General features: G+C 21.9%; 11 protein-coding genes across 11 annotated transcripts; 9 read left to right on the top strand and 2 right to left on the bottom strand. All coding sequences in view use genetic code 6, as the record gives it.

The window, feature by feature from the left end:
* Positions 1 to 350: 350 nt before the first annotated feature.
* TTHERM_00459350 (transmembrane protein, putative) lies at positions 351 to 2,661 on the bottom strand (the record flags this gene model as incomplete). The annotated part of the gene is made up of 5 exons (XM_001024243.2): positions 351 to 985; positions 1,040 to 1,542; positions 1,602 to 1,781; positions 1,841 to 2,552; positions 2,604 to 2,661. The coding sequence occupies 5 exons, from the start codon at positions 2,659 to 2,661 to the stop codon at positions 351 to 353; spliced, it is 2,088 nt and encodes a 695-aa protein (XP_001024243.2).
* A 2,234-nt stretch (positions 2,662 to 4,895) lies between these two features.
* On the top strand, positions 4,896 to 6,344 carry TTHERM_00459340 (hypothetical protein; the record flags this gene model as incomplete). Its single annotated transcript, XM_001024242.1, has 1 exon — positions 4,896 to 6,344. One exon carries the CDS (start codon positions 4,896 to 4,898, stop codon positions 6,342 to 6,344), a length of 1,449 nt encoding a protein of 482 aa, XP_001024242.1.
* A 625-nt stretch (positions 6,345 to 6,969) lies between these two features.
* On the top strand, positions 6,970 to 7,506 carry TTHERM_00459329 (transmembrane protein, putative; the record flags this gene model as incomplete). The annotated part of the gene is made up of 1 exon (XM_001470596.2): positions 6,970 to 7,506. One exon carries the CDS (start codon positions 6,970 to 6,972, stop codon positions 7,504 to 7,506), a length of 537 nt encoding a protein of 178 aa, XP_001470646.1.
* Positions 7,507 to 8,244: 738 nt separating this feature from the next.
* On the top strand, positions 8,245 to 9,263 carry TTHERM_00459320 (coatomer subunit epsilon; the record flags this gene model as incomplete). The annotated part of the gene is made up of 2 exons (XM_001024240.3): positions 8,245 to 8,820; positions 8,898 to 9,263. 2 exons carry the CDS (start codon positions 8,245 to 8,247, stop codon positions 9,261 to 9,263), a joined length of 942 nt encoding a protein of 313 aa, XP_001024240.1.
* A 1,045-nt stretch (positions 9,264 to 10,308) lies between these two features.
* TTHERM_000459319 (hypothetical protein) lies at positions 10,309 to 11,096 on the bottom strand (the record flags this gene model as incomplete). Its single annotated transcript, XM_012800043.1, has 2 exons — positions 10,309 to 10,856; positions 10,898 to 11,096. 2 exons carry the CDS (start codon positions 11,094 to 11,096, stop codon positions 10,309 to 10,311), a joined length of 747 nt encoding a protein of 248 aa, XP_012655497.1.
* Positions 11,097 to 11,393: 297 nt separating this feature from the next.
* On the top strand, positions 11,394 to 12,681 carry TTHERM_00459310 (universal stress family protein; the record flags this gene model as incomplete). Its single annotated transcript, XM_001024239.3, has 7 exons — positions 11,394 to 11,468; positions 11,524 to 11,670; positions 11,768 to 11,910; positions 12,009 to 12,072; positions 12,134 to 12,358; positions 12,417 to 12,521; positions 12,574 to 12,681. 7 exons carry the CDS (start codon positions 11,394 to 11,396, stop codon positions 12,679 to 12,681), a joined length of 867 nt encoding a protein of 288 aa, XP_001024239.2.
* A 370-nt stretch (positions 12,682 to 13,051) lies between these two features.
* On the top strand, positions 13,052 to 15,838 carry TTHERM_000459309 (hypothetical protein; the record flags this gene model as incomplete). The annotated part of the gene is made up of 1 exon (XM_012800042.1): positions 13,052 to 15,838. The coding sequence occupies exon 1, from the start codon at positions 13,181 to 13,183 to the stop codon at positions 15,836 to 15,838; it is 2,658 nt and encodes an 885-aa protein (XP_012655496.1). The 5' UTR covers positions 13,052 to 13,180.
* A 1,208-nt stretch (positions 15,839 to 17,046) lies between these two features.
* Positions 17,047 to 22,560, top strand: TTHERM_00459300 (hypothetical protein; the record flags this gene model as incomplete). Its single annotated transcript, XM_001024238.2, has 1 exon — positions 17,047 to 22,560. The coding sequence occupies one exon, from the start codon at positions 17,047 to 17,049 to the stop codon at positions 22,558 to 22,560; it is 5,514 nt and encodes a 1,837-aa protein (XP_001024238.2).
* A 287-nt stretch (positions 22,561 to 22,847) lies between these two features.
* TTHERM_000459299 (hypothetical protein) lies at positions 22,848 to 23,816 on the top strand (the record flags this gene model as incomplete). Its single annotated transcript, XM_012800041.1, has 1 exon — positions 22,848 to 23,816. The coding sequence occupies exon 1, from the start codon at positions 22,902 to 22,904 to the stop codon at positions 23,814 to 23,816; it is 915 nt and encodes a 304-aa protein (XP_012655495.1). The 5' UTR covers positions 22,848 to 22,901.
* A 1,054-nt stretch (positions 23,817 to 24,870) lies between these two features.
* On the top strand, positions 24,871 to 25,449 carry TTHERM_00459290 (hypothetical protein; the record flags this gene model as incomplete). Its single annotated transcript, XM_001024237.3, has 1 exon — positions 24,871 to 25,449. One exon carries the CDS (start codon positions 24,871 to 24,873, stop codon positions 25,447 to 25,449), a length of 579 nt encoding a protein of 192 aa, XP_001024237.1.
* A 322-nt stretch (positions 25,450 to 25,771) lies between these two features.
* On the top strand, positions 25,772 to 26,782 carry TTHERM_000459289 (leucine zipper transcription factor-like protein, putative; the record flags this gene model as incomplete). The annotated part of the gene is made up of 6 exons (XM_012800040.1): positions 25,772 to 25,924; positions 25,990 to 26,144; positions 26,197 to 26,404; positions 26,461 to 26,517; positions 26,567 to 26,706; positions 26,755 to 26,782. The coding sequence occupies 6 exons, from the start codon at positions 25,772 to 25,774 to the stop codon at positions 26,780 to 26,782; spliced, it is 741 nt and encodes a 246-aa protein (XP_012655494.1).
* Positions 26,783 to 27,303: the final 521 nt, after the last annotated feature.

The following is a 27,303-nucleotide window of genomic DNA, read 5'->3' as shown; positions in this document are numbered from 1 at the left end:
GATAAAAAGAAATTTTTTTGATATCTCTAGTTTTTTTTGATAAAAAAAATATTCATAATTAATCTTTATATTCTATGGTTTATTTATCCTTTTATAGCTAAGGAAGTTTTTGATTATTTTGAGTTTTTCAAAAGTGAATAGTTTTTTAGTTTGAAAGAAAACTATTAATTTTAAAATAAATAAAAAATATATTTTGTATTGTTTTTTTATATTTTACAATTTATATACATTAAAATTGAAGTTAGACAAAATTGATTATAAATTAATTTTATATTATCTTTTATATTTTACAGATTATATATATATATATATATTTAATATACATTTAAATTAAAATAGAACAAAATTTTTCATAATGATGAAGTTGAAATTTTATTATTAATAAATAAATAAATTTGGACAAAACCAGCAACAACTGTTAGTAAAGCAATTACTAACTATTAAAACAGTGTTAAAGTGATGGTAATACCATATAATGTAAAAGGTTAGTTTCTAAAATCTTAATCAACTTCATTTTCACAATCAGATATGCTATTCATAAGCTAGTTAAGATAGTCATTAATATTTTCGTCATGGGTTTTAGTTTAATCAGAAATTTTTAAAATTTATTTAATTTTTGTTAAGCTCTTTTTAAGAACAAAATTTGAAGCAACAAAATTTTAATCTTTAAAATAAACATTTTTCATTCTCATAATATCTAAAAATAAAACCTTGTGATCACCTAGAGTATTTTTATAATATTCAAAACATTCATTTAAAAGGCAACCTTAATATAATATGGCTAGCAATATTGAAAAAGTAACAATAAGTTCATATAAGCACATAATAGGGTATATGTTATCAAGCTTATATATCTTTAAGACCCACAAAATAAGAATTATAGTTGTGATAAAAATAGAAAAAAAGTAAATTGTAAGATAAGCTTGCATTCTAAGTACATATTATTTGCCATAATCTAAACAGATTCTTCTCAAAATTGACCAACCTTAATAATAAATAAATTATTATTTACCATTTAATAATTTTTAAAAAAATTTACCTTTTAATGAATAAGGGTTTATAATATCAACAGTTGGAAGTACTTTTTTCTCACTTAGATGAATTTTTTTAACTTAAAGCATTAACTTACATTAATTTAGCATAAAATCTTTGAGTTTCATATCACGAATGTAAAAAAATAAAAATACGAAAGAGAATAAATATCCAAAAAATGTATTTATCGATAAAGCTACTAGTTAGGCAATTTCTATTCCTCTAAATTCAAAATTTTCTCTGTATATATATCTATATATTATAGGTCCAGCTGTTCTGATTCCAGCTAATATAAGTGCCTGAAGGATTTGAGATGAACCACGATTTTATTTACTATACTATCTAATCAAATATCCAAGTACAGAATATCCATAAAAATATTATGTCTATTAAACAGGGAAAATGCATTTAGGCTAGTATTTAACTGTAGTATAAGAGTGGTGTTTACTAATATTTTAATTCAGTTCGTTCATTTCATCAGCAGCTTACTTAGAAGGTTCAACAAAAAATCTTATTTGTTTAATTTTAAAGAGTTTAGTTTTTTTAAATAAGTATTAATAATAACTTACGATATATAAAACATAGATGGATCAAATTCTCCTCTTTATAGAGCATTATAAGTCTCTCTATATAATGTTTTATCATCTTAATCTTTCCAGTTTGTAAGGTAGTAATCTGTTATTGTTAATTTTACATCTAATACATAATCTCTATAAAGTTTGATTTTATCAGGATGAAGGGTTGCATACCTTGTAAAAAAAATATATGCTTAATATTTAGTTAAATAAATTAATTTATAAAAATATACTTGCAAGCTATAATATAGCAACGAAGAATCATAATAAAGAATGTGAATATAATTTCTACTAGGTATATATTTTAACTGGAAGAGGTAAAGTAAAGAGTGATTATAAATACGTTAAAAATAAAAAAAGTTGTTTGTATGTAAAATGCTTAAGTATTGCCCCAAAATTGCAAATTTCGCATAAGTACTCTTTTTTTGTAATAAACCAATGTGACGAAAGGCCCAATAAGCATATAATTTAAAATATGATACCAAAATATCTCAAAAAATACATTATAATCCCAATCAACATGATGATCTCTTAATTTATTAAACATATCTGGATTAATATATTTGCTTCTTTTATTTTATTTCTTTTCAGAGTCTTCGCCAAAGTATTCATCTTCCAATAAGCCTGCTGTAGTGCTAAGCCTTTATAACTCATATCTATCTTTTTAATTTTCTATATCTTCCTTTTCTTCAAATTTATTCAAGCTTTTTACTTAGTAGCCCTTTTAATCATCATACTACACATCTTCTAAAAATTCATTTAATTGTTCATTATTTTAGGCATTATTTTGTTCGATTTTTGAATTATTTGAAGGAGTTTATTCTTAGTTTCTTTCTATATTAATATTAGAGCCTATAACTATAGAACTTAAAGCTAGATCTTTGTGGGTATCTTCATCTCCTTATAGATAGTTTATTTATTTCCTCGATATCATGTATTAACTTCCTAAAATATTAAATTTTGTTTTTTAAAACTTAAAATTTTAAATTAATTTACTGAATGTGCTAATAGGGCTCTATATTTCTATCACTTTATCATGTTATAGCTAACTCATAATAAGATAATTTATTTTTTAATGGCTTTAGAAAAAGTTATGTAGATTATTGAATAATTAAATTATAGTTATTTTCTAAGTATATTTTTGACATTTAAAAGAGATTAAAAGTAGCTATAACACTTACATTTACATATATTTTCATAATTTGTTCTAAAAATATTCTATAGAAAAAAATTTTGAGATACAATTTGTTTTTCTATCACATTTTTAAATTAAATTATTCTATGAATTTTCTATGTACCAAAATAAAAAGTTTCTTCTTATCTTAAAAACATTAACCTAATTAGATTGAATTATTTAAATATAATTATTATATAATAGATATTTCCCCAATACTTAACATCACAATCAGATAATTTTATAAATATACCTAACTAATAAATTATATAAAAAATGCTAAAAGATTTATAAAATAAATATGCTTTTTACTTAACATTTTAAACTTAAAATTATTTATTAATGATTTAAATCCATTATTTTATTATATATCATGTCAATATAGCTAATAAAATTTAAACAATTTTATTAATATGTTAAGATAAATTTATTTTTTTGAATGTTTTTTTCAAAAAGTGGGATATAAAATTTATCCATTAAAAATAGTTCGCTTATTTAATTCATATAATAAAAAAATAATTCTTATAAATGAAGTCACTTCCTTAATAAAATTAATATTGAATTTAGCAAATTTTTACTGATAATTTGATTCTTAACCAAAGAATTCGATAGTCATTTTGTTAAAAAAACCTTTATTTATATTCTTTAAGCAAAGATATATATGCCAAAAGCATTACAGAGTTTTAATTTATTTATTGAGGCTTATCATAATTTTAGTAAAAAAAATAGGTAAGATACTATCAATATAAATGCAAATACAAACATATTTATATAAATCTTTGCATTTAAAAATATATCCAAAAGTTTATCATCATAAGTATTTTTTATTTAAAATTATATTAGTTGAATATATTTTTTTAAAAATACACCTTTTCTACCTTAAGAGATGATCAGTATTCTAATAATAAGATACCAAAAAGTTTAATTAACTGTCTTCTGATAAAATTAATATAAGATTTTTTTATTTTTCTATATTATTTCTTTCTCGAATTTTTAGACTAATTTATGAAATTATTAATTTTTAATGATCAAATTCAATATGAAAGCAAGAGCTAATGATTTTAAATAGAAATAAATTTTTTCTAGAATATAACAGCCTTATCCAAATAATGTTTGTTTTAAAATCTTAGTAATATCTATATTTTAAAAATTCTCAAACAATATAAATGTGTCTTGATAAAAAAATTAAATAACTACAGTAAAAAAATTGATAAAGCATATTTTTTTGATAATAATCAATAAAGAACAATTTAAATTTTTCAAAAATTGTATTCATTTATTTTATCTTATTTATTTATCATTTAAAAACTTATCTATAGCATTCAGTTTTTATTTTAAAGGTCTTTTTTCAAATCAACTAAACTAATTATTTTTTATTTATTGCTTAATTATAAATTTATTTTTTACTTTTACAATTTATTTTAGAAAACATAAGTATTCGTAATTCAAAATTTAATTTTGAAATTTTAAAAATCATTTAATTAATTAAGGTGCTTTAAATTAATATTAATATTAAAATTATTTCTTATAAATATTTTGATTCTCAAAATAATTATTTTTAAAGTGTCTTTTAAAATTTTCATATCCTTCTATATTAAAGGAAAATAAAAGAAAATTGTTAAAAAAATAATTAATATTTAAAAAATGATATTATTTAATACTTAACATATTAAACTAATAAATAATAAAAAAATTTTAAATAAATAAAAAAAATGAAAGATAATATTTAATATTAAAATATTTAGTAATTTATGAGCTAAACTCTCTAAACTAAAAATATATTTTAATATGACAGCAGTTCATTATATTATAGGTTATATAAATAATAAATTTTTGATTAATTTATGTTGAATTAATATTTATATTCATTAAAAAATTTATATTTTTTTTTGTGAATTGATTTGATTGGTGGGTGAGTAAATCATGATACAAATTGCGTAATATAGTAATTTTATAAATAGTATTAAAGCAATTTGACTATCTTGGTGCAAGTAGCATCATTATAAGATAAATGTTGTAAAAAATTAAAGAAGATATTAATCAAATTTTAATTAATTTATACAATTTAATAATAAAAGAATTGCTAAATAGAAAAACTTTAAAAAATAAAGTATATGAGTTACAACAAAAAAATATTGTTGAAAGTCTTTTTTGCTTTCTGTATGCTCTGCTCAGGCTTATGCTTAAATGCAGATATCAATTCATCATCCTAACAAGGAATTTAAGATTCAGGTATACAAATATCTTATACATAGAGTTCTTTTGTGAATATTTTTGAAGGAATTTCAACTATTCTCTAAACCCATATTAATGATTAGAATTTTAGCTTCGATAGCAAATTTCTTTCTCTCTCAGTTTCTAAAATAAATTTGGCAGATCTTTAACTTAACAAATTAATCAGCAACGCAGAGTTTTTGACTGGCAATAAGATGAAAGTTACCTTAAATTTTGAGAAAGTATATATCTCATTTTAATATAATGTCAAGTTCTTTAACTTGATCTCAATTAAAGATGAAGGATTTTTGGCTGATACTGGTCTTTAGGTTAAGTTTGACTTACTTATAAGTGCTAATTCTAATGGAACAACTCATCTTGCAGTTTCCCATTTAGATTTAAAAACTGGTTAACTAGAAGCTCATTTAAATAATAAATTTTTTAATTTCATATTGCAAGCTGCTTTGAAATTAACAAATTTAACTTTACAAGTACTCAGAAATTTGATTGATTTAGCAGTTTAAATCATAGCCAATAAATTTGGCAGTACTATTCCAACTCAAGTCAAGATCCCCTAATCAAATGGAATCATAGATCTTTCTATTTAAGGATAGCCATTTTTATAAAATGGTTATATGAACATCCCCATAAGTGGCAACTCTTACAGAAACGGAACTACTCCTACTCCATTAAATCCTTTCAGATAATTCAATCCTACTGAATACATTAATTCTACTTAAATATTTGTAGATTAATAAGTTATAAACAAACTTATTTAAACTTTCATTTAAACTTAAATAACTTTTAACATTACTTTACCTCAAGTTATTTCATCAACAACTCCCATTGATAGCCGTAGTCTTTCACCTGTTTTCCCCGGTCTCCGTAAACTAAAAGTTATTAACTATCCTATCATCGAACCTGTTCTTGATAATAATTCTATCGAAATAAGCTTTTTAGACAGCAAACTAAAGGCCAAAGCTAAGCTAGGATTTAATCTCTATATGTAGGAAGCTTAAAAACCTGAAACTACTTTTAAATATAATAACAACGTTGTTTATATTGTAGCTGATTTAGCACTGGATGTAATTAGCAGTTAGAATTTCCTCACAATTAATTTAGCAGATTTCACACTCGAAGATATCATAGTTTCTGACGAAGACCTTCAACTAGTAAATGCTAAGAGCTTCATTTCTATATTCCCATTCTTTGATTAGCTAATCCATGATGCAGTAAATCTTGTTATTTACAAAGATTTCATTGACTTGAGTAAGATACTTGGATTCAACATAAACTAAGTTTAAATTCATTTTGATAGCAACTACTTGCACTTAGCAGTTTTGTTCTGATGAATTGTAAAATCTTTTTATATGAATATAATAAAAAAGTATAAAAAAATAGATATAAAATATTAAGGATTTTCATAATAAAATATATTATCAAAAAATAACACTTTATTAAACTTTTAAAGTTTTCATATTAAAAATTTTTAATTTTCTTAATTTCAATTCAATTTTTTAATTATTTGTTTTATTATTAAATACTAATCTTTCTAATAAAGTTACATAAAAAATTTTTAAAATTTAAATATAAAATTCCTAATACTTTTTTCTAAAAGATAAATTAAATTAAGAGAGTTACTTCTAAAATTATATCTGTTACTATCATCAAAAATAGTTTAATATTTTATGTGTTTTTTACAAGATAAATACTATTATGCATTCCATTATTTAAAAACAAAGATGAAAAACAATTTAAGTATCTATTTATTAGTTTTAATACAAATAGGTTTTTAAATTATATTAGTTAAACTAAATATTAAACAGAAAAATTTCAAATATTTATTATTTCTAGTTAGATTTATTAAAAATCAATTCATATATCAATAAATTTTTAAAAATTATCATAAAAAAATAAATTATAGTTTAAGTTTGAAAAAATAATTAAATATATAGTAAATAGATAATATAGCTAATGCGGTCTTAAGAAACATTTGGATAAACCCTTTAAAACATTTAAACTTCGTTATGGTGTTTAATGAGCTCAGCATTATTGGGATACTTAATTATAATCTAAATCACTCAAGCCATTAGACCATTAAAAGGTTAAGCATTATATAAAAAGAAATTTTGGAAATATTTTGCGATCATAAATCTAGCAAACATTGTCTAAGTTGTATTGTTATTTCCTGGATTTTTAGAGCTTGAGAAAATATTTTCAAATGAAACACTAAATCCATCCAATTTGAATTTTGAAATTATATTTTTAGCTTGTTCATACGCTCTTATCCCATTTATTGAATTAATTATTGTATAAGACAGGGAGATCTAAGCTACTTATTTAGTTCTTCCTATCTTGATTATGATTCTCATTTCTATAGTAAATACAATATTCAATTTAATGATTTATGGATTGGGATAAACGTTTTTTGTTTTCTTTAGACACTTATGCTATTTTGGCATCCCTGCTATTTTGAGCCAAATTAACATTTATAATTTTGTTGACGAATGATTGATAGATTCAGAATTTTATTTGACTAACTATCTATAAATAAATTTTGTAATAGAGCTATAAAGTAAAACGTATCTTTTTAAAAATTTATGGTAATTAATTATTGAATATATTATTAATTATTTTGTTTATTTTTAATTTTTGTTTAAATATTTCATAGAGATAGAATGATAAAATTATTTAAAAAATATTTGGATTTGAATATTTGTAGTAATTATAATAGTTTTATAAAGATTATATTTGAAAGTTTTTAAATTATTGTGTAAGAATAGTTGATTTTATGTGAATAGAAAATATTTTGAGTTTATATAAATTTATTTGAAATTATCTTAATTTATTTTATTAGATTTTTAGAATAGGTTTAAATAAATAAAATATAAGATAATAAATAAATTGTTTGCCTATTGATTGAAAATGATAAACTATACACGTATCCTCCTCATATTAAAAAACAATTTAAGAATAAAAATTTATTTATTTGCTCAAGTGAATGAATAGTTTGTTTATTTATTTATTATCTTTCATTTCTGATTTATAATTGTTTGAAATATTCATTTAATTCATGTCAAATAATTACTTAATTAAAATTCAGCAATAATTTATTTTTGTTAAAAAATTAGATATATTTAGATAAATAAAAAAGTTATTTAACACTTTTTATTACTTTAGACATAGCCATTTTTCAAAAAAAGCACTAATCAAGCACTATAAATTATTAGATTGCATAATTATTTACAAATGGATCCCCAAGATTTACTAGACTCATTTAGATAAAATTACTATTTGGGTAACTTTAGCAAAATTTTAGATAAATGGAATTAGACAGATGACTCATAATTTGGATAACATCTTTAATAAATTAATTTTTTTGTCGCTCGTGCAATTAAATTCCACAAATAATATTCACCAAAACATCAAGTTTAATTTACAAAGTAACCTTCTTAGCAGTTGCTAGCTGTAGCTCAAGCTGTGAATGAGTATCTTACTCCTTTGGTTACAAGCTCTAGTGAGTCATTTTAGTAACTAGAATAAAGCTTTAGAATTATGACTTAAAAAATGAATGAAATATATTAATAAAATGGATAAAATATATATTCTCTTATTATATGTTGCTATCTCGGCTTAGCTGGTAATGATTTAACCTTCTTTACCTCTAATGAAGCTAAATTCAGAGAAAATTATGAACTTCTTTACCTTTATATTCTTATTCTTCTTAAAAACGCTAAGATTGAATAGGCAGATGTAAAACTTTAAGAAATGAGAAAAATGAACGATGAAGATGTGCTCACTCTTTTGGCTACTGTTCACATTTTAGTAATTAATTTTTACAAATTTTATAAATATGGTATAAATATGTTTTAAATTAAAATATTATTTTCAATAAAAATTAGATGGCCAAAGAAAAATATAATGATGCTATTAAGTATATTGATGAAATAAAAGAAAGATTTGGTGATTCAACTAAATTAGTTAATATAAAAATTAGTTGCTATATGCAATAGCAAAAGTGGTCAGAAGCTTTTACTTTAGCTGAAAAACTATTGCAAGTTATGAACTCAAAGGATGAATTATATGATAAGCAAGAACTTGAAGTTTGTTTAAGCAATTTAATCATCTTAGGCGAAATATTAGATAAATCTAATCCAGATTACTACACATAACTTAGTTAAATTAACCAAAATGCTCCATTTATCAAAAAATTCACTGAAATGAGTGAAAGCTACTAGGAAATGAGTACAAAGCTTTCTTTAAAATGAATAGAAATAGCTTTGATTTATAGATAAAAAAATATAGAAAATGAAATTGTCTGATTGATCTTTATAAAAAAATAAATAATAAAAATAAATTAGATGTTTTTTAAATTTTTGAAATTATTTTTAATGAATTTACTTAAGTAGAATTCTTTCTATCGACAATTTTTTAAAATTACATAAAATAATTTCTATTTTATTTTTAAAATTAAACATATCATATTAATATAATATTAATAAATTACTTTAATTAATTATTCATTAATTTTGTTAATTAAAACATATTTAAATGATATAATATGATTTTTATAGAGTATTTAATATGCTTATTTTTTAAAATTTTTTGTTTATATACTATGACTAATCTTAAAAGATATTTCTTTTTATTGTTTTTGAAATTTATTTTATAAATAATTATTTGTTAACATTAAAATTTCTAAACTACTAAATTGAGTTTTTGATAAAATTTGAATAAAAAATAATTTTATAATACAATTTATCTTGATCAATTCAAGCAAATCCACCCCTCCCTAATATTTTCCTAATTTATAAATTTGTTATTGCCTAATTCATATCTAAATGTTACCTTATTTAAATTTCATAAACAAAATTTATTTAATTCCCATTTTATTAAAGATAAACAAAGTTGCTGATATAATTATTTTTTTTTGATGATATAATAAGAAATAAATAAATATTTTTATAATATAAATTAGTTATTAAAGCTTTAACCCTCCTATCTCCTAGAAAATATCTAAATTAAATGATTACAATTTTATTCGCTTATCTAGTTTCTTTTTGTTGATTTTTTATACAGCAAGAAGAATTAGAGTTAGTTATATTAGGCTAATAAACTACAAAAATATAAAATAATTAGAATTTTTAAGTAAAAATGAGTAAATTTATTTAAAATTATAATAATTGAATACAATTTTATATGTTGAATATTTAAATCTACATTATTGAAATCAATAAATAATGTATTAAAATTTAAACAGGATTTTAATATAAATTTAATTTAATAATTGCTAATGATACATTTTTTTATTTATCATTTTTTATCAAGATCCTCTATTATCCATTTTTATAAAATAAAAGTAAATAAATCCTCTTAATTTTTTTCATCAAAATTTTAAAGAAAATCGTTTTCTTAGTAAAAAGGCATTAATTATTCTACTGATTCTTTTAATTACTCCAACGAATTTTTTATTTTTACTGATTCTTTCAACTTTTCATCTATAGATTAGATTATTTTTACATGACTATCATACAAAGTCAATAATTTCTTTCTTATACGAAGGATTAGTGTGACGTAATCTAAAATAGACTACTTAGCTAAAGTAAATATAATATTTATGTTTGAAGATTTTATTATATGATCCAAGTCATCATATATACTTTTAAAAGGGATGATAGCAATTTCGATTTTTTAAAATATCTTTTTCCGCTCATGTTTAACCTTTTTTTATATTTTTGTGTACATACTATTCAACTCATGCATTTAAATTAGCAGTTATTATTCTAAATTTTATAAGTCAATTTAAGATAATTCATTTTTTATAGGTGAATCAGCTTAAATACCCTAAGATTTATTTTTTACTTTAGAAAAATTAAAAAAAGCAAAAAGATAAAAAAATTACTATTAGATGAGAGCTTATGTGGTTAATTTCCCATAATAATTTTATTAGAAGCAAGTTAAATATATTAAATATCAATATTATTTTAGAAAAATAATGAATAGTGTTATTATAAGATATATTTATTCTTGTTATTTATCTTGATAATTAATTTATTAATTCTAGTTTTACGATAGAAATTACATAAATTAAGCAAAATCATAAATTCGCTAAATGCTAATAAATCTACTCAGAAATATCTAATAAGTCAAAATTTTTTTTTTTTGTTTTATAAATTTATTTTGAATAAAACCTTTTATTATTAAAAGTAAGCCAATTGGTTTATTTTTTCATGAAAATATATTTTATTAAAAGAAATTATATGAAAAATAGTTTTTAATTTGTATTTTATTTGATGGTTTTATATATATTTTTAATATAATAAAATATATTTAGATTGTTGCAAGTAACTTTATAAAAATTTTGATTAAATTTTATAATAAAAATAATAAAATCAAAAATGTCACAATTAATAGAGTTTAAAAATCTATTAGTAGCAGTAGATGGATCAGATTATAGTAGAAAAGCATATGAGGTATAAAATGTTAAATCAGCAAACATCAATATCTGACTAATTATTTTATGAAAAGCAATCTTTGGAATTTCTTGAGCAAAAGAAAGATCAATTTGACCAATTAATTATTGCACATATCACAAACAGAAATAAAAAATATCTACCTGAAAAAATGCAGGCAGAAACCATTTATGATTAATATAAGTTAGAATGCGATGAAAAGGTAACTTTTAGTTAATTATAAACAACATAAAGCTTTCATATTGCAGATAATAGATAACCTTTATTATCATATTTTAATATTCAAATATATGAAACAGTTTGCGCACAATAAATATAAACTTGTTTTTGAAGAGAAGAACCCAAACTAACCCTCATGCAGAGAATAAATAATATCCCTTTGTGGTCAATTGCAGATTAGCTTTTTATTTTTAGGCTTTTATGGTAGAAAAGGAGTGAAAGAGTACTTAAAACAGAATTTAATACATTTTTAAAGAAATTCTATATAAAATATAAAATATAATATATAAATATATCTAATAATATCTTCAATACTAATAGATAAAGAGGTTTAACTTAAACAGTTTCATAAGCTTGCTATCATAGCAAAGTTCCTTTAGTTATAGTAAAATATTTTAAATTATTCATCCCTTATTTGTCTTATTGTTAAATATCCACTTTTTTAGGTTAAAAATGTTTTCCAAAGAAAAGAGACTCAATCTCAAGGTTTCAACTTTTTAGTCTGCATAGATGGATCAAATAAATCTTATAAAGCATTAAATTATGCACTTAATTTAGCATAAAATCCAAATGATAAAATTACAATATGTTATGCACCAACTCCAGACAAATAGAAATTCACAAGAACTATTGATGCAAAGCTTTAAGAAGATTTAGAATAAGCAAAACATGTAATTTAGGAGATAAAATGAAAAAACTAAAACCATTTAAATAAAATAAAATAAATAGATTAATTGGAAATTTGTTGAGCTCACACCATCGTATAACGCAACAGAACAAATAATTAAGCATGTTAATAGCTGTGGCAATGAAGATTAATTTCAATTTGTTATAGTAAAGTATTATTTAAATTACCTTTTAAAATCAATTATTATATATTACACAGATAGGCAATAATGGTTATAGGGCTTAGATAGAAGATAAGAGTTTCTTTGGTAGAACTGCAGAAGAAATAACTATTCATTCAAACTCTAATATTATTATCATTACATGAGAAACTCTTTTTTAAACTAAATATTAAGAATGTGGTGTTATTTTTGTATCCAATAAAGCCATTTGAATATTTTATAAATAATTTAAAACAAACAACTTTTTATGCATTTAATCAAATTTATAATTTCTTCTCCATTAAAATTAATGTAATAATTGATTTAAAAATATATATTAATAATTACTTTTAAAACTAAATATTTTTTGTTCTAAAAACATTTTAATTTTTAATTTTTATTAATTTTTAGGAAATACTGGTCGAATCTTTTTTGTAAATGCTCACAAAATAAATCAATATTTTTGAAAACTAAAAACAAATTTACAAAATAAATTCATAAATTAAATGATTATCATTATTCAGAGATTAATATAGTTAATTATATTTTTATTTATTTTAGGTAAAAGTTAGTAAATTTTTCTTGAATTTCTTAGAGCTAATTGCAAAAAGAGACAGTCAATTCACATTATAAAACTTATTCTATTATAAAAAAGTTTTTGCTCTGATGTCTAACTTTCACTTTAACATTAATTATAGACTGCAAAGTAAATAGCAATCAAGATAAATCTTAAAACTTGACAATTTAAGATCTTCTTCAACACTATCATCATGCTAGCCTAAGGGCATAGAGCACATATTAATTAATCGAATGTGTGAGGGAAAGCTTAAGCAGCAAGACTTACTTAACTAATTATTTTCAAAATAATCTTCGAAACCTGAGTAAAGAAAACAAAAAGGATTCTATTATGAGGACCAGCGCGAAGTAGCAAGCGTCAAAGAATTTTTTCATTTTTATAAATTAGTATCCAGTGAAAAGAATAACATTTAAAGATAAGAATTTAATGAATAGCTGTAGAAAAAGACTTAGAAAATTATCCATATGCTGCATGAAAAAAACCAAAACTACAAAAGTAAATAAATGAATACTTCTGAAGATGTTCCTATAAAATCTATCAATATACTTTCACCATAGAGCTCTAAAGAAATTTTAAACTAGTCTCAATAGTAAGTTTATTTTAGCTAGTAAAGATAAGCTGAGAACACTATTAATTAAATAAGTATCCCCTCAAGCGAGTAAAAACACTTACATAAAATTCCTTCACTAGAATACAAGCAGAATTTATAAAATCCAAATTAAATGCAAAGAAAAAGCAGTTTTAAAGCTCAAAAAAGAGCTAATCCTGTTTTAGAAATAGATTCAACTGCAAAAAACTACTTTATTTCCCCATTTCCTAGTTAAAAAAATTTAGTTAGCTAAGATGAATAGGAAATACTTGCTTCTCAAAATAAATCAATTTTTATATTTCCTAAAAATGTATAAACTATTAGATTAGAAACTATTGCATCTGATAATCTTAATGATATTAATAAAGTAGTATAATAGTAGAAACTACCTAGATAACATTACCAGTAAACCCAAGTCACAAATCCTTCAACTAATATTAATCTTTAACAAACTTAAAAATCATTAAAACAAAGATAAAATAACATAGAAAATTAGCTTAGAGTCAAAGATCTTAATCTATCAGATACCAGCTAGGGTAAATTATTAAGTAGCACTTTATAAAGTAATACAGCTTCGAGAAGATAAACTAATTTAATTCCAAATTCAGCTAGGTCAAATGTACTTTCTCAATAAAGTCAAAGAGGAATAACATTTTAAAGCGATTAGGTCAATATAAATACACCTTTTGTTTCATCTGCTAACTAAAACAAACAAGAAGAATATTTAGTTGGTAATTCAATGTAGAACTAAATTGAATTTTAAAATAGTAAAATTCAGCAATTAATGAATGATTTTAATGATTCAATCTTAGAACAAGATTAAAAGTAAATAGATAATCCAAATGAGTAGCAAGATTTCAAAATGAAATAACGTTAGAATTCAGATTAAATTATCATCTATGGCAATTAAAACTCATAAAAATCTCTGTTTCTTAAACAAGTAACAAGAAATAATTCACTTGGTTCATAACCTTACATCGATGCCCCATTATAGGGTGTGAATTAAAAAGAATTGAAATAAGATAAAGCAACAGTTTCTTTCTCATTACCACATTCTGCATAAAAGAACATTATTAATTAAAACCAAAATACTACATTGCTCAAGAGATTTTCTTCAATGGCTAATTTAAATTTTTAAAATTCATTAAACGAATCAACTTGTAGCATTCCATAAATCAGAGGAAAATCTCATTCTCCATCTAAAGTAGATTAATTTAAAAGCTCTAGAGAAATAGAAGTTGAAGAGAATAACATAGAATCAAGCAAAAAAAATTCTGTTAAATAATTTGAAATAGACAGAAAAAAGAGTTTGTAATTTACAATGAAGCACGCTGACAAATTTCTCCATACTCATGACAGCTTAGCTGGGACAAAAGCTAATATTTAAAGTAGAGATAAAAAGTTGCAGTTCATAGGCTAAATATTTAAAAGTGCATCTAATTTCGATATTATAATATCAAATTAAATAAACTAATCAATCGAAAAGAAAAAGAAATAGTAATCTTAATCGAGAATAGGATCTTCTAAAACATACTTAGATAAAGAATTAGTTTATGAAAATTAAAAGCCCATAAGAATAAGTACATTAGAAAAGGAAAACTTCAAAGAAGAAGCAATTTAATCATAAGAATCTGAATTTGAGATTATATCATAAGCTTAAATAAACAATAAAAAAACGGCTTCATATGAAAATTTTAGAAAACAAAGGCCAAAAAGTAGTTTTGATAGCAATAAAATTATAGAAGAAGAAAATTAAAATGTTCAAATAAAAAATAGAAAAACTGCCTTTCTAAATGTTTAAAAAATTAAAACTGAAAATCTAATAACAAAAGATGGCAAAAAATTCAATAGCAAAGCTATAAAGAATTTAGAAAAAGATATTGGCAACAATATTTAAAAAATAGACTCTCTATTAGCCAACAAAACAGGTTAAAATCTATACCTAGATGAAAAAAGAATCAACAGTCCTCTATCTTACACTTAAAAGTAATTTCATACTAGAGCTGAAGTTGTTAAACACTTTAAAATATAAAAATACTTTGATATTTAAAAGACACTTGCAATTGATTATTCTAATGCCAAAAAAAATATTTATTTCCAGCAGCAAGATAATAAAATTTATACAAAAAATACAGATTACATAAAGTATTTTCATTGAATGCTAAATAACTATAATAAAAATAATTTTAATCACTCAAAAGATTATTTATTATAAATTTAATACAAACAGTTTAGGAAGCTTTATTTTAAAATAAATTTATTATGATAAAATTATTTCAATAATTGTAATTTTATTAAAATAAAAATATTAGTACCTATTTTGTTAATCGATTAATTAATAATTAATCTAAATCTATCTCTAGTTAAAAAGAAACTCACTCTTTTTTATATTTTTCTGAAATGTAAATCTTTTTTTAATTTATAAAATTGTTTTGTTTGATTTACAAATTTGTTACCAAATTAAAAAAATAGTAGAATTAAAAATAAATTTAAATATTTTAATATTAAAATTTGATATAATAACTTAAAGTAAATAAAATATGTTTTTAGAAAATCAATACTTTTAGCTTGTTCTTATATCTAGCTAGAATATATTTTTGTATTTATTTCATCCTCATAATAATTATTCATATACTTGTATTTATTTAATGGAAAATATTTAGAAGATTTGAGTTCATTTTAAAATTAATTATTATATAAATAAAATTTTTTTATTTTAGAGCCTCTTTATAAAGAAATTTCAATCTAAATTAAATAAGATAGAATATATTAAATAAATTAAATTAAATTTTATTTTAAAAAATAAATTAATTTTATTCTGTTAAAAAACATCTTGATAATTGTTCAAAATAATCTTAAAACATTTATGAAAAATTAATTTATTCTGAGAAAAATGAAGTTTATTTATTTTACTTTAAACCATAACTTTTATAGATTTTTAAGAAGAGTGAATATAAATGGTTGTAAATTTTCGTTAAAATTTATTAAATAAAATTTTGATTTATTTTGAAGTTATTCTTAAAGATTAGATAATAAATGAATAAATAATAACAATACTTTCATAATCATTATGCAAATGTAAATTAATTAATCAGCCGATAAATATATCTTTACTTTGAGCTATATATCATATCAATTTACTTTAATATATTAAAAGAAGACTACTAAAAAAATAAAGCCGTTTGGAAATTTGTTGTGCCAAAATTTTGAAAAAATAAAGTGAAGAAAAAAATATAAAGAAATTAATTAAGATAAAAGGCTTGTTTTTTGTTAATATTAACTATATATTTATTTATAAAATATTTTAGAATTAGGCTACTTAAAACTTTTGTCACTAAACAGAGCATTTGATAATTAGCTAGCTTCATGAACAAGGGTATTCTCAGTGAAGTTTAAATTAATAGGCAGTAATCTGTTCCCAACAAATCTAGTAAGCTCTTAAAAAATAATTCATATTAAAAGCAAAATGCCTTCAAATAAGTCTCAAAATAGAATCTTATTCTGAATTGTCATGACGATGAAGGTATTGACTTGACTAGATTAGATAGCAATACTTGTATTGATTAAGGTAATGGCAGCAAATATGATAATTGCTTAGGTGAAATACAAGTCTAAGAATCTCTAGATCATAATTTTCATCGCTTCTTAAAACAAAATAATACAAATGTTTTTAGAAATAATCAAAATGAATGCTCCTTCTAAAATAGCTCTAACAATTTTATTATCTCCTAACGTAATAAAGATGATAACAATAACATCAATAAAACTTTTTCAGTTATGGACTCTGTATATGATGAATAGCAGATAGCTCCCAGATCAGTAAATAGAGAAACTGTAGATTAAATAATGAAGATAATGCCTAAAAGTGCACAAAACATCCTTCAAAAAATAATGGGAAGGAATTCTGAAGATGGATCAAAAGTTACTCTAAACCCATCATAAAATGAGGATTTTTTTGATGAATAAAGTGTAAATACAAGTAGCTTTAATTCTTTGTTGTTATCATCTTCAAAGAAGGTTTATGAATCAAATACTTGCATAGAGACTTCTTAATGTAAATCTAACTCTTCATTTAAGCAACCAAAATAATTATTGAAAGCCTAGTAATCGTCTAATAACTTTAGGAACAAAGACTAATAAAAAGAAAACTAGCCATAAACAACTTATTTAAAAATACTCCAAGGTCAGTACTAAGATGTGAGCAAACATAAATAGGGAAGTGGTGTTTTTTAAAGAGCTAAGGATATAACTGCGATGTAAGATAATTAAATTAATTAATAGCTATCATCAGAAAAATATATCTAAAAGTAAAAATTCTAATAAAATCAATAATAAATCAATAAATAAAATGTAAACTAACTTTAGATGAATGATAAATAATTCAATAATTAAACATATTCAAATTTGAGCTTTATAGATAAAGATTTAGGAGATTTTTCTTTTGAATTAGAAAATGTTTAAAATAAACCAAACTAAAAAAATATCAATTCGAATACTTCTAATATTTAAAGGTAATAATAGCCAAAAAGGAACAACAACTTTAGTATTTCTAAAAACAACTAAAATAATCAAATTGATTAACTAGAGGGATTATAAATAGGATACAATACATAAAGAGAAGAGAAGTACATCTAAACCTAAGCGAATAAATATTAATCTACAAAGCAAAATGATCCCAAGAAATATTTTACTTAAAGAAGCATTAGTCCTGTTTCGAATGTATAAAATAAAGTAGTAACAAATAAAAATATGCTAAATGAAGATAAAAAAAGAAACCAAAAAAATAATTCTATGGAAAAGATTAATAAGAATAAAAATATTTAAAATTAGTATAGCACTTAAAACGAACTTACGTTTTCCTAAGATAGAGGTCTTAATATTTAAACTAGTTGTTAACTAAGCTAAGAAAATTAAGTAATTTTGCAATAAATTTTAAGCAGAAATTAAAAGAATATTTTGGAAGAAATAGAGCAAAGGCCTTCATCAAATTTTTTTGATCGTTCTATTTCTCCTTAGTAAAAAAGACCTTTATCACTAGGAACTACAAAAAAGTAGACATCAAAAAAGGTTTTAGAAAGATCTACTTCTTCTATGTCTTAGTAAAATTATAAGAGCAATGACAAATCAACTTCTAGCTTGAAGGAAGGAGGAAACTAATTATCTTCTATAAATAAAAAAAATGTGAATATTTCATTAAGCTAAAATAACAATTTTAGCAGCAACAGAGTTTAAAATTATATTAATAGAATTAAAAATAGTAACTCTTCTCCTAGTGTTAGTACTTAAAATAAAGCTCAAAGGTCTAAAACATCTCAGATTGCTTTAGGGGATAAATAGTAAACTCCACTATCATATAGCTCAACAAGGAGTAATTAAAAATCTAAAAAACAAATAAATAGTGGAAGTGCTACTAATGGTGCTGAAAAGAATAAAACATTAGAATTAAAAAGTTAAAAAAATATAAATTCTAACTTAAAAAATAGATCTTCGTTAAACATGGATAAGATAGAAAACTTTTGTTAAACAAGTTAATAAAGAATATCCCCTACGTTCACATCTCTTTCAGTAACATCCAATTCAAAGAAAAACATAAAAAGTCCTTAAAAAGCTTCATTATTCAGTAATCTAGATAAGATATTAAGAGCTGGGAGATCCAAATCCTCTAGTCTAGAAAAGTAGATTTATGATAAGAATAAGCTTATCAGTAAGCCAAAAGATGTTTAAAAAAGATCAAATAGCAAAGAAAAAGTTAAAAGCATAGTTAATTTAAATAAAAATGGATCATCTGAAGTTATGGATAAACTTAATAATCTTTTAGAAAAAGGAAGAGTTTAAACATTTTTTTCAGAAGGAAATAGCTAAAATACAACATAAAATTAAGTTAAATAGCAATCATTCTTTTTTTAAAACAATAATTAACAATAACATAATTAATTTAAAAATAATCAATATGAATAACGACAACAATAAGTCACAGATCAATAAGTTTAGATTGAAGCATTTAAATAAAATGTTTAATAAAATAACTAAACTTCATTAAAAAATTAAGTTGAATAAATTGTTAGATAGATCAGTTAATAGCATCAACCAACTAGTAACTAATTGACTAGGCATATTGAGCCTAACATTTCTTAAGATATAAATGATTAGTATAGTAATACATAAAAATCTTTCTCTATAATTTAGAATGAAAATAAAGTTTTTAACAATGACGAAAAGAAATTACAATTTAATAGAGAAAGTTTCTTTGAGGAAAGCCCGTTACCAGGCTAGGAGAAATCTTACTAAGAATCACCTTTAAACTTATCTAAATATAATGAATAAAGTAAAGGAGGATTTTAGTCACATATTTCTTCAATATGTTTAGAATCTTAAATGAGCCTTGAAAATTTAGAGCCAAGAGTTGTTGACTCTAAGACAGTAAACGAAATAATGAGAGCTATGCCTTCAAGTGCATAACAAATATTGTAAAAAATAATGAGTAGAGGAAATCAGAATCCAACCCAAATTTTAATTAATCCATCTTAATCTGGAAATACTTCTCTTCCATTAAATTTTAGCTTTGACATCGAGTAAGAAGATGCTTAGAATTTTAATAAATCTGACGCAAGCTTAAAAAAAATGGCTAGTTCAATAATACCTCAATAGGATTCTAAAAGTATTAGATATGAAGAGGAAGATGATATAAATAAATAATCTAATTCAACAGACATAGAATAAATTGTAAAGTAACTTAATTTTGAAAATAATTGTTCTTCTTTCGCTTCTTCAAGTAACGACCAGAAAGGAAGAAGCAATAGATCATCAAAGACATTTTCAAGTAATACTAAAGAAAAGCTCTAATAATGTTTAATTAGCAGTAATATTCCTAAAAACTCAGATTTTAACATGACAGAAGATGACCTAAAGTTGGAAACTAGATTTTAGAGTCTTGATAAAATGATAAATTTAAATGATAACTTAAACTAAAAAGAAAAAACAAAAAATGTTGAAGCGTCTAAGACTAAGAGCAAATTAAACTACTCTTATTCTTAACAAAATAGGAATTAAAAACATTTTCCAATTTAAAATTTACAATATCAAAACTAAAAGCAATAAGAATCAGATAAATAATAAAGCCACTCTAAGTAAAATTATTATTAAGACTTAGGAAATAGTGGTGATTTTTAAGAAAAAAATTTAAAATTAGAAGAGTCTTTAAGTCATTTAACTCCTCAATAAATTTAGGTGTTGGAGGAGCTCTCTAAATAGCAGTTATTAGAAATTTGCAAGAAGTAATTAAATTAATCACAATAATCTATTAAGTCTGATACCTAGAAATAATTGAATCTTTCTAAAAGTTAAAACAGAGGTTAAGAACTACAAAGTTAAGTGTTTTCAAAATAAAAATAAATTGCAAGTCCATCTTAAACCAAATAAATATAAAGCAAAACTAAAAATTATAATATAGATGGAATAAATACAAGTATGTGCAACTTAAGTTAATAAAGTTTCGAAAGCTTTTCTAGTTCTAGCATCAAACCTCACTTGTAAAAGAACTAAAATAATATATCTTCATCGAAAAAATCAATAAACTATTATAGTAATTAAAGAAATAGGAATAAATAAGCTTCAAACAAAACATTAGAAAAGCTTAATCATTCAAATCAAAGCACTGAGCACAGCACACAAATACTATAACATACAAGTTTTGCTAAGAATAGAGTTGGATCTAAATGTGTGACTGAAGAAAGTATTGTAGATAGGAGCTATATTATTTTATAGACAAGCATGTCCAATTAAGGATAATCCTAGGCAGGATAGTAGTTTATGACATTTAAACCATAAACTAGCTTTTTACCTAAAAATATAAGCAACAACAATAGTGATCGTATCAAAAAGCTCAATCAAACACTTTCAAATTTAACTTCATAACTATCAAGCAATAATTAGTAATCAGAATAGAGAGTTCATTCTGTGCCAAATAGAAACGAAGATTAATATTATAAGGCTTAAACTTTGAGTAGTTGCAGAAATGAATCCCCATAAGTTGCTTACAATTCTTACTCTTGCACTTCATTATCTGCAGTCCCTAATATTTCTGAAAACTCTGTTCTGAACAGGTCATTAAGAGAATTATAATCAGGCATATTATTGGATCATTAAAAAGAAGTTTATGCAGAGGGTTTAGAGTATAGCCATAGAAGTCTATCTTCTGCACATGATAAAGCGTATCCTTAAGCTTCAGAGCATAATATGAGAATGAACAGATCAAACACCTGTGAGATGAAACCACTCTAATCAAATTACATACCAAAGTAATTTGAGCAAAAAAAGTAGTTAGAAGAGCTTTAGTTAACAGTAAACGAGAAAGAAGCAGAAATAATTTCACTTAAGCTCTAAGTGTAAGATCTTTAAGAAGTTCTGGAAAAACAAAAATTCCTTTAAAGCAGTTAAAAAAATAAGTAAAAAAAATTATATAATGAGATAGAAGAAAAAATAATATCTTCAAGGATAAATATTGATTGTAAAGTTTTTTAGAATTAAGTTGGAAGTACTAAGTCGATATCTTCTATGAAAACAACAAGTCCTGAAAATAAAAATGAATACTCAGAATAAAAATTTTGTGAAACATACCCAAAAAACATTGCTTACATGAGTTCCTCTAAAAAAAATGAAAATGATTAAATTTAGTAATAAAATTCAGTTAAACGTTTAAAAATTTAAGCTTCTTCAGCCAAGAAAGAAACAATTTTGAGTTCGAATTTAGACGATACTGAAAACTCCCACCTTAAACTTAATGCTAGTGAAATAGATTTAACTTATTAAATAAATTAATTTTCAATACTTAAAAATTAAAATGATTCAGAATACTAACCTAATTAAAACTTATAATGTTGATTAATAAAATTTCTATATTTTTAATTAAATTTCAAATATTGACAAGGTAAAACAAACAATTAAACAAAAAAATAAATAAATTAAATTTATATAAAAAATGATATTATTTTTTTTTATATTTTGTAAAATGATTTTTTATGAGAACTATAAATTATTAATTTTTATCGAAAAAATAAATTTTTTGAAAATATTTTGGTATTTTTGACACCAAAAACAATTTGTCATTCATTTAATTATCTTTTGATTATTTTTAAGTTAATTTTCCCTCAAAATTTCAATTTTAAAAAGTTTGCAAATATTAAATTATTTAAGTAGAAGATAGAATAGCGTATCTAATTAAAATGATTAATGAGAAATAATCTCCTTCTAAATAATAAGAAAACAATAATCTTAATGAAAATGATAAGAAATTATAAGATGAAAAAAGCAAACCAAAGCAAAAAGTATAGCTACCGATATAATCCAAAGAAGAGTTGCACATGATAAAAGATAAGGTTTTAGAGGATATTGAATCAGTTTTCAATGACCATATGAAAATTGAAAATAGTAACGATGAAAATATATAAGCAGAGCTTATTTAAAAAAAGCATCATTTTAAAAAAAGATTAAAAGGTTTTTACAATCATATAATTTGCACAATAAGAGATAATACAGAATTTTTGGCTTTTGATTCTACAGAAAAAAATCAAAAAGCATCTTTGTACACAGCTAAGAATCTGTAGTTAGAGGAAAAGAATAAGGAATCAATAAACTAGTTTAGAGACATAATTAATAAAACAGATGCTCTTAAAGAGAAAGTGCTGGATAAATTTTAAGAAAAATTAGATAATGAACTTAAATAAGTTGAAACTTAATAAATAGCAAAATAAAAATAGTAATAAATAGAAATAAACCCTAAAATTATAAATACTAGTTAAGGATCTTAAAAGAATTAAAAATCTTAGCAAGAGTAATAGAAAGAAAATTAGAGTAATATTATCAAAGTCAAAGATGACAAAGGTTAAGAAAAAGAAATAGACCTTTCATAATGTGTAAAATTATGTCTAGATTAATGCACAAAAAGTATTTCAAATGAAATCGATAGAGTCAAAAATATGTAACCTCAACTTAAAGAATAGTTAAATACTTTTCATTAGAATACAAGATAATAAATAAAAAAAACGATTGAACTACAGTATGCTATAGAGTCAATCAAAAATACTAGAGATTAATAGTCCTTCTTATTACCTACAATGCCAAGTAATTTATTTGACTGACTAAAGAGATATACCACTATTGGTAAAAATTAAGAAATTTTATAAAAGACAAATAAACAAGCAACTTTTTATTGGATGCATTCCAATAATTTTAATAATACTAAAAATATATTTAAGTTTTCCATAAATATTTTATTCATTTACAACTTAAACCTCCTAAATGTTATTTTAAAAGTTAACAAAAAAAACTTCCTTTAATTTATAAAAATCTTTATATATTTCTTATTATTTGTTTGTTAAGATTAAAACAGTTTAATGAAATTTTAATTATTAAATAAGTATTTATATATTTTTATGAAATTAAAATCAAAAAATTTTTTTAAAATGAACTTACTAAATAATTTTAAAAATAATTGTTAATTAATCAATAACTAGCAAATAATAATTAAAAAAAAATATTATAAAAGTTATAAAAAATAAATAGATAACTTAAATCTAATTTCAATTATGCCAGTAACCTTTAAATAATACTTTAGAATTATAAAATTAGTTTATTTTTTAAAATTTAAATAAAAAAAATATTATTTAATAAATATATTAAATGTTTCTTTTAATTTATAAAAATTTCTTTGTTTTCCCCTTTTTTTGTAAGATAAAAACATTTTAATGAATTTTTAATAATTAAATAAGTATTTTTTTTGTAATAAAATTAGTAAAAGTTAAAAAAATTATTTCAAATAGACTTCTTAATTATTTAAAATTATAATTATAAACTGATCAAAATTAGCTTTTTTTATTAGTTTTCAATAAAAATTGTATAAAATATATAAGAAATTAATATTTAAACTAAGTTTTATTTAATATTATTTTTAATGAATTTATGTTAATTTTTTAATGACAAATAAGTTTACATAAAAATATATTATTTATAAATACTAGATGAGGTTGTTATTGAAATAAATTTCTGCTAGCATCTATAGAAAGTTGCTTTCTCAGAAATTATTAAGTTGAAAATCTTATCGGAAAAGTAAAAGACGCTAATAATATTAAATCTTATTTAATAAAAATATTTATCTCAGCTCTAATTTTTAAAAAGAAAAGGAAAATTTAACTAATGGATTCAGAATCAGATACTATAATTTTAAAGCCAAGAAACGATACTTCAAATGATGAAGGTATTGTTTTTAGCTCAAAACTAGCAGAATTCTCAAAGTTAGTAGAAGGTTTAGACCATAGCGAAGTAGCTACAGTAGATATCTCTAGAGATATTTTACTAATTATTAAAAGATTTTTGGAAGATCACAACTATGATAAAAATTTGATTAAAATTGAAAAGCCTTTAACTGGCAATGATCCTAAAAATCATTTAGACGAAAAGACCTACTTATTACTCAAAGAATACAAAGGTACTTAAAATGTAGATAGAATAAAACCTTTGTTAGATGCTGCATATTACTTGAATTTTGAGTTATTTAAAGATGCCTGTTTATGTATAATTGCTTGCGATTTTTATGTTGGTGCCACAGAAACTGAATTAGATTAATTTATTGAGAAAAATGGACTTAAAGAACTTACACCTGAAGAAGAGTTAGAAATTATGAAAGAATTTGCCCCTGTTTTCGAAAAGCTTAATGAGAAATTTAAAAAGTAGCTCGATGAAGAATAGCTTAAATACAACAATGACAACGTTTGAAAAAACCAAGAACAAATAATTAAGTAATTTTAAATAGAGACTGATTGATTTCTTTGCATGAAAATAAATATATTAATTAATAAATTAATTAATTAATAATAAATAACAATTACACTGATTTCTTTGTTTATATGTATGTACAATTATAAAATCTTGTAATTTTTTTTTTGTTTATCAAATATTCCTATTGCTTCAAAAAAATGTTTATATTATAATTAAAGAGTAAAAAAAATTATAACAAAAAGATATTTTTGATATTATTTATCAATAAAAATATAAAAATTATTAGCAATTTAAAACATCAAAAAAAAATTTTAATCAAATGGCCGAATAAAATAACCAAGTTAAGGAACTCAAATAATATTTAGCTTTTTTTAATCAAAAAAAGGATGAATCATTCAAAGAGTTGAATTTAGATTTTAAGGATTTTGTTTCTGATAACATATAAGACTCCACAATATACAATAAAGATGATGTAATTTTAGATAGTATTATTTCATATATTGCTAGTATTAAAAATTTAACAAATAATAAATCAAGGTACTCAATCTAATAAATAAATGGAATGACTAAGTTAAAAAAACCTTGTCTAATGATATCTCCAATATGAGCAGAATGTCTGCTATATATCTTTAATATTTATTTTAATAAACAGGAGTTGAATTTTCACTTAATCTCAATCTTCTTGAAGACATGTAAATTAGCAATCATATATTTTTTAAAGATGTTAAGATGATTTATCAATAGTAAAATGATAGAAAATATGAAGAAAGTAGAAAACACTGATACAACTTTTTTAGCAAGCAGTGAAGTTAAAAATCCTTTAAAGGCTGTTTAGGGTAAACTTCCAAGTCTTTTTGAAAGCCAAAAAACTGACTAGAATTTGCTAAAAATTGAGTAGCTAGAAAATGAACTATCTCAACTAAAATAAGAAAATGAAAAATTAAAGGAAAATGTAAATAAATATAAGGGATAAGTCATTTTTTATAATCTTTAATTGAAAAATAATAGGTTAAAGCATCTTCTTAAGGAAAGATAGGAACTGAATATGAAATATTGGACCTATAGGTAAAATATAAATTTTAATAAAGTATTCTTTAAACCAATAAAAATTTAGGAAAAGTTTGAAAAACTGCAAACTGAACATAAGCTCCTACAAGAAGATTCATAAAAGAAGCTCAACGAAAGTGCATAGTTCAACAACTTAAAAAAAATGATTTAATAAAAAAATGAACAGATCAAAGAATTTAAAGATCGGTATATTTATTTAGTTAAAATAAATATTAATTTAAATTTATAAAATAGTTTAAGCAAATACGAAAAGGTTGAGTGATCAAAATTGTTAATATATTTCCAACCATAACATAACTAGAATATATTATGATCAATTAACTCTAATATAAAATATAGTAAACAAATATAGTGCTTAGTTAAAAATCAATCTTTCAAAAAAATGATTAAAAAGTATATACTTTATATTTAAATCATATACTTTTTTATATTTTGTTTGATAAAAATAACAATAATAACTAAATAAATATATGACTTGAATAAATCATATGGTAGATTTTAAATATTCTATTGTTAATCAGATAATTAAATTTGTTTTAAAATTTACAGCATCTAAATAAACTAATTATTAATTGAAAATCTTATAGCATTAAATTTAAAAACAAGCATTTTATGTTTTATTGAGAAATATTTTTATGTTATATTTATTTATTATCAGATAACTAAATATATTTTAAAATAAAATATAATTATTTAAAAAGCAATTATTATTATTTTTCTAAATAGTTGTTTATAAAAAATATCTTATAATTTAAAGTATAAACTTATATTCATTTTACATTG

Source organism: Tetrahymena thermophila (genome assembly GCF_000189635.1).
Source record: "Tetrahymena thermophila SB210 genomic scaffold scf_8254395, whole genome shotgun sequence".
In the NCBI taxonomy this organism is placed as follows: domain Eukaryota; phylum Ciliophora; class Oligohymenophorea; order Hymenostomatida; family Tetrahymenidae; genus Tetrahymena; species Tetrahymena thermophila.
Note: the sequence above shows the minus strand (reverse complement) of the source record. Positions and strands in the feature narration are given on the sequence as shown.